Source organism: Microtus pennsylvanicus, chromosome 4 (assembly GCF_037038515.1).
Source record: "Microtus pennsylvanicus isolate mMicPen1 chromosome 4, mMicPen1.hap1, whole genome shotgun sequence".
In the NCBI taxonomy this organism is placed as follows: Eukaryota; Metazoa; Chordata; class Mammalia; order Rodentia; family Cricetidae; genus Microtus; species Microtus pennsylvanicus.
The window spans coordinates 40980001-40990073 of record NC_134582.1 but is presented as its reverse complement, the minus strand read 5'-3'; the positions used below and the strand labels follow the sequence as shown (position 1 = coordinate 40990073).

The window sequence follows — 10073 nt, the reverse complement described above, 5'->3', positions numbered from 1 at the left end:
TTACTAAACAGTCCCGGTGACTATTTCCCAATGAGAAAACACTCTGGTTCCTCCAGCTAGAATGGAAGGAGTGTGGCCGCAGCACCAGGGCTTTGGGGTCAGGTGAGCCAGTCTTTCTTGGGCCTTGTCTGGTGACATTTACCATATCAGAATTTTCCAGTCCCATGAAATAGGGTGATGCCACTTCGCAGGGTTGTGAGACCACGTGACTGAGATGAGCAGGTGAAAAATTCAATAGTGCAATACATAAGGGAAAACTTCAGTGGCCTGATAGAACCCTGAGAAATCTCCATTTCCTTCCCTTCAGGGTCATCCTCTTTCTCTCCTCCTCTCTCTCCCTCCTGCCTCCCCCCTCCCTAGCTGCACATGGAAGACAATGTTTTCTGTCACTATAATGGGAGTACCAAGAATAAATAGGGGACATCTTAACCAGAAGGAAGATCTAAGACAGAAAGCCTTGTGCTGAATATAGAATCTGTAGTCCATGTTCACAACACTGCCTCCTGTTGAAGAGGAATGGAGAAAAGAAATGATGAAGATGAAGACGGACAATTAGTACCAACATGGAGTTTCAAAGTTTAGGCAACTTCAAAGGAATTGAAGCACTTTTATGCAACTTTACTTTAATGCACTCTCTCGGTACTCATTAAAATACGTTATGGCACTTGCACTAGAAATATCTTCCGGAAGGAAAGGAAGAAAGTAGGTTAGTAATTTACAAGCTTATATCAAATCTCTGTTGCCCCCATTTGATTTAGAAAAAGATGTAGCTCAAATGAGTAGCGTCCAACCTAGATGGTAGAAAAGATTCATTAAAATTAAAACGCAACTCCAAAAAGAAATCCTACTCCAAGGAAGACTGAGCAAATAAGTCACAGCTGAGGGCTGGGGTTGTGTGCTTTCAGCATCCTGCAGGATTCTGGCACAGGTAAACCACAGATTTGATTTTGAGAAGCATGAGCTTCATGCTTAAGAGAGTCCTGTGTTCAGAACCTGATCTGCTAGACCTCGCTCTGTGGATTTGGGCAACTTTTAACTTTTCTGATTTTAAGTTTTGAAATTTGAATTTATATATACTTCAGTGGTTGCTGTAAGAAATTAAATAAATACATTTTGGAGTAATGGTCTCTGGTATGTATGAAAATATTATTACCATATACATTACCATGATTGTGTAAAGGACTTGGATTTTTTATCATTCATTCTTTTCCTTTTTATAAATATAGAAGAAAATGAGTTAAGATAAAAGTTTATGAGGCTTTCAAACAGAAGTCTGAAAGAGAGTAGTCCAGGGCAGTAGCTTAGAAGCCGCCTTCATCCTCATTGTTCAAGATGGCAGTCAGAGCTGCTGCTGCATCCCACACAGCTGCGGGAAGACCGAACAGTATGGCCAGCCAGTACTCCATGTAGTATGTGCCCAGAAAACTGTGGCTTGTGTTATGATGCCAATTATGTGATGATTGGAGAGAAGGAATTTGGGAGGAGAGGTATTGATCGCTGGTGTCTCACAAGATTAGCCTTTCCTCGGGATCCCCTGCTCGCGTCCCTCTACATGCTGGTTTCCCAAAAGTCATCTTCTTCAAGGCAGGTCGTAATTGCTATTACCTGTCCTGCTCAGTTTGGCTCATTCTCTTCCCAGTTTCCTCCCATAGCTCCATACCTTACCTGTAAGCTCTACCCCACTCTCCCCTGCTCCCAGTTTTGTCTAATTCTAAGGCAACACAATCGTTTTGTTTTAAAAGTTAAAAAACTAAACTCAACACTTTGGAGAAATATCAATACCAAAACACTGGCTTTAAAATAATCTTAGTGTTCTGAAGCACAGACATCTAGGATTTCCCTAAGCAGATAAATTGATATGCAGTGGAAACCTAGTCTGCGCGACTCTCCTTGACTTCTATTACACTGAACAGCACATTGAGAGAGATACTTCATGCTAAAGGTTATGAATCAACATTATTAACTATATTGACAACAGAGTTCTTACTATATGAATGTGTTTCTTACACCTTATTCAACCACTTCTACACCTTGCTCAATAACCCTCCAATCTCCTTCCCACAGTGAGCTGTGTCCTTGTAATTCTCTAAGCCCAGGTTCCCCTTACAATATCTGTAGCTCCATTACCCCATCGCCAAAGGGATGCAAGGTCTCTTCTCTACACTCTACTTGGAATTCCATTTTCAAATGAGCATTGTAGACCCAGAAAATCCCGGGAGACCTGAATTAAAGCCTTCCTACTCTCCTCAGAAGAGCAAGCTATCACAATGCATGGGAACTGTTTCATCCCACTGCCTAGAAAGGCACACACAAATATCTCAGGTGAGAGAGAGGCTTTTGTTGGAACCTGAGCTGTGAGAACTTTCAGGGTACCAAGTCAACCTCCAATAAGACCAGATCAAGGTCATTCCCATGTGGAGAAACCAGTCCCAATTTGGGGGCGGGGGGTAAGAACATTTGACTGAATTAATTATTTAGACAGACTACTGATTTGACAAATGATGATTCATGCTGATTTATTTTTTTCAAAAGCTATGATTGATTCCTGACTAATTGTTTCCTTGTCTCTGTTGAGTTTCCTAATGATCCAAACGTTCATGAGATCTAGAGATTCTGAAGAAGACTGGAGACAAATTATGCCTCAGCCCTCACACAAACAACTTCCTATTTGCAGGTGGCTTCCACTTCCATTTTCTTCCATCATTGCTGAGGAGGATGCAGAACTGGTGTCATTAGTTCCCCATTATACAGGATGCTAATAAAGGAAGCCATTCACTAAGCACATGGTATATTCCAGGCAAGATGTTAAATGCATTATGGATATCCTTTATTGCTCACAAAAGCCCTAATGAGGTAGACATTCTACTGACACTCTGTTTTGTATGTGAACATAGTCCAAAAAAATATTAAACAACCCTAATCACATAAGTAGAAAGAAGTACAACCAGGCGAAATCAGGTTGGACACAGAGAGAATTACTAACTCACTGTACTGACTGGTTTTATATCAACTTCATATAAACTAAAGTCATGTGAGAGGAGGGAACCTCGATTGAGAAAATGCCTCCAAAAGATCAGGGTGTTAGACAAGCCTGAAGGACATTTTCTTAATTTGAGACTGCTGCCATGCCTATCCCATTACGGTGAGTCCCTTGAACTGTGAGCCAAACTCTTTCCTCTTAAATTGTTTCTGCCACAGCACCTCATCACAGGCTGGGAAAAGAAAACAAGACAGCTACTTAGGCTAAATGAGCTAGATGGTCTACACACAACCATCACTAGTCGTTGCTATGAGACCTCCCATCCCTCCATCCCTAAGCTCACTTCCTATTTTCTGGTCTTTGCCACTTGCAGGTGCCTCGAGCCAAGGCCTTGTGTAACTACAGAGGGAAGAATCCGGGTGACCTGAAGTTTAATAAAGGAGATGTCATTCTCCTCCGGAGACAGCTTGATGAGAACTGGTACCAGGGGGAGATCAATGGGGGTCAGTGGGATCTTCCCAGCCAGCTCCGTGGAGGTCATCAAGCAGCTGCCCCAGCCACCACCACTCTGCAGGGCCCTCTACAACTTTGAACTTCGAGACAAGGATAAGAGTGAGAACCAGGACTGCTTGACCTTCCTCAAGGTAATCACAGACCACACAGAGACTATGGAGAAGCCACAGTCATCATTTAACACTGATGATTTTTGTATTGATTTTTATTGAGCTCTACATTTTTCTCTGCTCCCCTTCCTATCTTTCCCCTCCCCTTCAACCCTCTCCCAAGGTCTCCATGTTCACAATTTACTCTTGTCTTTTTCTACTTCCCATGTAGATTAAATCTATGTAAGTCTCTCTTAGTGTCCTCATTGTTTTCTAAGTTCTCTGGGATTGTGATTTGAGGGATGGTTATCTTGGCTTTATGTTTAAAAACCACTTGTGAGTTAGTACATATGATAATTGTCTTTCTGTGTCTGGGTTAACTCACTCAAAATGGTGATTTCTAGCTCCATCCATTTACCTGTAAAATTCAAGATGTTGTAATTTTTTTCTGCTGTGTAGTACTCCATTGTGTAAATTTACCACATTTTCCTTATCCATTCTTCGGTGGAGGGGCATTTAGGTTGGTTTCCAGGTTCTGACTATGACAAACAATGCTGATATGAGCATAGCTGAGCACATGTCCTTGTGGCACAATTGAGTATCCTTTGGGATATATACCCAAAATTGGTATTACTGGGTCTTGAGAAAGATTGTTTCCTAATTTTCTGAGAAATTGCCGCACTGACATCCAGAGGGGTTGTACCGGTTTGCACTCCCACCAGCAATGCAGAAGTGTTCCCTTTACCCCACAACCTCTCCAGCATAAGTTGTCATCAGTGTTTTTGATCTTAGCCATTCTTATAGGTGTAAGATGGAATCTCAGAGTTGTTTTGATTTGCATTCTCTGATAACTAAGGTAGTTGAACATTTTCTTAAGTGTCTTTCAGACATTTTAGATTCCTCCATTGAAAGTTCTCTGTTTAGGTCTGTACTCCATTTTTTTTTATTGGATTATGTGATCTTTTGGTGTCCAATTTCTTGAGTTCTTTGTATATTTTGGTGATCAGACCTCTGTCTGATGTGGGGTTAGCAAAGATCTTTTCCCATTCTGTAGGCTGTCGTTTTGTCTTGTTAACCGTGTCCTTTGCTTTACAAAAGCTTTTCAGTTTCAGAAGGTCCCTTTTATTAATTGTTTCTCTCAGTGTCTGTGCTGCTGGGATTATATTTAGGAAGTGATCTCCTGTGCCAATGCGTTCAAGTGTACTTCCCACTTTCTCTTCTATAAGGTTCAGTGTGGCTGGCTTTAGGTTGAGGTCTTTGATCTATTTGGGACTTGAGTTTTGTGCATGGTTATAGATATAGGTCTATTTTCATTCTTCTACATGTTGATATCCAGTTATTCCAGCACTATTTGCTAAATATGCTTTTTTCGATTTTATTTTTTTTTTTTGCATCTTTGTCAAAAATCAGGTGTTCATAGGAGTGTGGATTAATATCCAGGTCTCCTATTCTGTTCAATTGGTCCTCCTGTCTGTTCTTATGCCAATACCAGGCTGTTTTCAGTACTGTAGCTTTGTCTGCTGATTTTTTAAAGAGTATACACACTACACATGAGTGAACATGTATATCTGTATGTGTGCACACTCATGCACATATGTAAGCGAAGTGTGTGTATAATTTCAACTACATGGACTATGTATTGGTCAATGGTTTACTGCTGTGAAGTGACATATGGTTATAATAACACTTATAAAATAAAGTATTAACTGGAGCTTCAACGGAGTTTTCAGAAGTTGTTGTACCATAGATGTCCAAATCCCCTCATAGAAATCTAAGCTGGGGTTTCCTTATTAGTTGCTGCTATGACAAGTTAACATGTAAGTCCATGAAGTGGTACTGTTATAATTCCTCAATAAAAACCCATAAACCCGTTCATTTAATGATTTCTTTTAAATATATTTTAATCTATTTTCATGCTATGTATGTGAGTTCTGCCCACATGTGTGTATTACACCATGTGTATACCTGGCACATGTGGAAACAGAAAAGAGCATTGGATCTCTGGAACTGGAGTCACACATGGTTGCTAGTCACTGTGTGGGTGCTGGGAATCGAACCTGGGTCCTCTGCAAGAGCAAGTGCTCTTAACTACTGAGTCATCAGTCCAGCCCCCTCCCCCATCTGACAGGTCTCTGGGAACAAAGTGATGGAGCAATGCCCTTCCTTCTGCTTTACTGGGAGTCTAGTAGTAAACACATATACATCAGTGGGGAAGTGTGATGAGGGTTTTGTCCATTCTGTCACTGTGGAACGCTGAGACTTCTCTAGAAAAATCTAGGGTCATCCTAAACCCCATGTCCAAATTCAACCCGAGATCTTCCCTTTGCCAAATACTGTGGCATGTCTGTAATCTCAACATTTGAGAGATTAAGGCAGATGAATAAGAAGATCAATGAAGTCAGTGTGGGGGCCATAGCAAGTCTCTCTCAAAAGCACAAAGAAGAGGCTGTGGTGGCTAAGGAGATGGCACAGTAGACATAGGCACTTGCTGCCAAACCAGATGACCTGAGTCCAGTCCCAGACCACGGGGTTCAAGGAGAGACCCAACTCCCAGAAGCTGCCCTCTGACTAGCACGCACATACCATGGTACATGTCACACACATGTATCAGAGAGAGAGAGAGAGATTTGCAACAAAAGTGTTCTTCTTAGGGTATTGAGTATGACATCATTTGTATGAAGTAGGAGAGTAGACAAAAGGAGTGTGGGCGGTACCAGAGGTCACGAGGCTGGAGTGTGGGAAAGGGCACAAAGGAGGTGTTAGGTTTCACACCTTGGTTTGGATGAGGGTTCATGGCTATAGTTGATTGTTCCAGCTCATTTCCAAAATTTATGCACTTTATGGAAGGCATATGTGTATCCTTGAAAAGAACTGAGATCAACATTTATATGCATATATCTTTTATCTTACTACAAAAGCATCTAAAAATGTGAAGCAAGCTATTAGCGGTGGTTGTGCTGTGGCAGACAGGATCCACTTGTTTTTCTTATCAATATTTTTAATTTTCTCCAACTTTACATGTAATCTTTTGTAGCAAGAAAATTTTGAATGAAAACCGCTTTATTTTTAACATATTAAGATGGAGTCAGTCCTAAAAGTCTTCAAAATGGGAACGAAAGTTATTCCCCTTTACCAAGCTAGAGCTGAATCCCCTATGGCTTCCCTTTTGGCTTCTCCATCAGGATAGTTTAAATGAAAACCACGGATTCCCTTTGGAGTGTTCTGAATTTTCCTACTGGGTTCCACTCATCTGCCAAAAACTTCCTTTCATCTTGAACATCTCGGTGCCTGAACACTACCTTTTAAGATGACAGAAATATTTCCCACACAACCTACTCAAGAGCTCCACCCTTTGTTCCCCGGTACAAACTGGTCTCCATGGGAAGATCCCATGCCCTGAACGTGGAAGACAGAGCTGACATGAGGCCTTCTCTTTCAGGATGACATCATCACAGTGATCAGCCGAGTGGATGAGAACTGGGCGGAAGGGAAGCTGGGAGATAAAGTGGGCATCTTCCCCATCTTGTTCGTAGAGGTACGTGAGACTCCTGTCTACATTGAGTCAAGCTTGCTCAAGAGAGTCTGTGTGCCCCAGTGATGCCTGAGAGCAATTCCTATTTAATATGAGGCTTAGAACTCACTTGGAACCTCGAAAGAAAAAGTCTGTACAATGACACCTAGTTCTGGTGAATATGGAGAAACTGGTCTTTTTTATTCTCTTTTTGGGAGTGTCAAGTGATCAAATTTCTCTCATCAAAATGCAAGTTCACCCATATTTTAAAAAAATACTTAAAGTGTGCACTGCTTTCCGTCAACAGTTCCACATCTGAGAGCTGACTATAAGGAAATATTTAAGTCAACATGTAAAGTTGCTGGTCCAAAACATTTGAAATGAAATGTTCACCATAGCATTATATGTAATAGTGAAATGCAGAAATAATCTAAATAATCAACAGTAAGGACTCACTTTGGTGGGGGGAGAGGGGGTGCAGACAGGATCTCACTGTGCAGACCAGGCTGGACTCAAGACTCACAGAGATCCACCTGCCTCTGTCTCCTGAGTGCTAGGATTAAAGGCGTGCACCACTAGGCCTGGTCTACTCTTCATGATGGTACTAGAAAAATTTTATATATACCATTTAAATGTTAATAATATTGTGAAACACTTGATATTATTGGAAAATCTATGATCTATTGTTGAGCTGAAAACAAATTGAATAAGTATAGATTTTCTATTTTATCTTTTTTTATTGTTTTTATTGAGCTATATATTTTTCTCTGCTCCCCTCCTTTCTTCTCCCCTCCACTTCTGCCTTCTCCCATAATCTCCACACTCCCAGTTTACTTAGGAGATCTTGTCTTTTTCTACTTCCCATGTAGATCAGATAAATATAGATTTTCAAGTTCCCAAGATGAGACGGTAATGGAGATCTGTCCAGAACACTATGAATGCTCAACACTGTTGAGCTAGACACTGAAAGAAAATGATAGAGAACACATATGCGGTAGGAAACACGTATGTTTTCTACCACAATAAAACAAGGTTGGACTAAGTTGAAAGCAGCTCTAAAACTGTGTATTTGTGCATAGAAGTGGGCAAGGGACAGCAATGATGCGCACCAACATCTACCAACATACTGGGAGTCGTGACCACTGGATGTAAAATTCCAGAGGGAAGCCAGAGTTGACATCAGATTCCGTCCCCTACAGCGGTCCCATCTTTGTTGTGAGAGTCTTTCAGTAAATCTGGAGTTTGCTGTTTTGATGACACTGACTGGCCAGCGAGCACACGGGCCTGCCTGTCTCCCACCCCCACCACCGGTACTGGGGTTTCAGGCATGTGCCACCACACCCAGTTACGCAGGGTCTGGGGATTCAAACACAGCTCGTCACCTTTGCTCAGCAAGCACATTACCTAGAGAGCTAATTCCCCAGCCTTACTTCTGTGGGTTTTTTTTTAAATGACTTAAAAACCAAGCTAGGCTATCTGTTTCTCCAGTATAATTACCCAACCTCTAGTCTCTCTAACCTCACTAGCCACGAGCCTCACCCTAGTTTGAAGCAAGTCATTGCAAATTCAAAAGAGAATTTCCATTGTTTAACTGCATTCTCGGGGTGCTTACCCTGCATAAAAGCATTAAAAGTGAGTATTGGAGAGCTATAAAAAGTACCAGGCAGTGTCCCCACCCTCCAGCAGGGTGTTGAAAATAGGGCTGAGGCATAATTGGGGAGAAGAAGCCAATTCTTCCATGCATGAAAGCCGGAACAGGTTCTACAGCAAAGGGTGTGCCCTATGCACTGCCCAGCTTCCAGGGATTGGGTATATCCTTCACACAGCCAGTCCAAGTACCAGCGGAGGGAAGGGTAGAGGGAGATGTAGAACAATTGTGCTTTTAGGGTGTGTACTCTAAAATGAAACGTCTTCTTCTTCCTTGTGCGTTGTCTCTCCCTGGGCCTCTTCCTGGTCCACCTGCCTTTTGCCTGGTACACCTTCTGGTCTATTCAAATTTCCACCATTTATGCAGCTTTGCTGGGGAGGGGAAAAAAATGTCCAGAACATTTCAGAAGCCAGGTGAACACTGATTGATTTCTGTCTTCTCTAAACATGTGGCAGGTGTGTTTGCTACACTTTACAGACCAGCTAACACAGAACAGGCCCTCCATAGAAAAATGACTTGCCTAGTTTGTGAAAGGCCTTGGGATCCGGTAACAAACAATACAACAATTTTTAAGGCATTAAATTGAATAAATGAAAACCTATTTGAAGATGGTTAGAAAAAAAATAAACCATTCACTCTGACCCTGTCCTGCATGCTCATTTATTTAGTCGTCCATTGGCACCTGCTCTCTCAGGCCCTACACGAAATTCTAAAGATGCGGAGTAGACGTGGGTCCTTAACCCCAGAGATCACACCGTCAGGCACGCGGGTAATTGACTACAAGGATGATGGATGGTGCAGAGTGAAGCAGAGGATACCTTCAAGAGGTTGTGATGTGCAACTTTATCTGGGAGGTCAGCAAATGCCCTCTGAGCCAATCGAGAAGCAATTAAGGTTGGGTGTGTTTGCATGGAGGAAGGAGCAACTAGGGCATGGAAGTCACAAGAGGACTCAGAGCCGGCTAGATCCAGAGCTAAGCCACTAAGCCAAAGAAGTAAATTGCAGTATTTAAACAGAAAAGACTGGGTGATGCTGGACTACCAAACAGCTCCAAAATCTCAGTGGCTCAGCAGAGAAAATGCTGTTTCCTACCCACGCTCTATGTTCAATAGGATGTTGAGCTGTTCTACTCACAACCTCCTGGGAACCCACACTAATAGGCCTGGGCCGTCTTTTAGCTGTGACATCTGGAGCATGTGTCCTTCCTAGTTTCCACAGAAGGGGAGAATGGATTGTGTCTTCACAGTTGAAAGCCTCTGAAGTAACTAACACTACACACCCTGGCTTACTGCCCTTTGGCTAAACCAGTCACAAGGCTCCACCCACATCCAC

General features: G+C 42.2%; 1 protein-coding gene across 1 annotated transcript in view; it reads left to right on the top strand.

Moving 5' to 3' along the window:
* The window catches only part of Sh3rf2 (SH3 domain containing ring finger 2), a 105573-nt gene that overhangs the window by 47648 nt on the left and 47852 nt on the right, over positions 1-10073 (top strand). Inside the window, 3 exon segments of the mRNA XM_075968759.1 lie at positions 3354-3479; positions 3481-3624; positions 7022-7117. Coding sequence (XP_075824874.1) covers positions 3354-3479; positions 3481-3624; positions 7022-7117 — 366 coding nt within the window.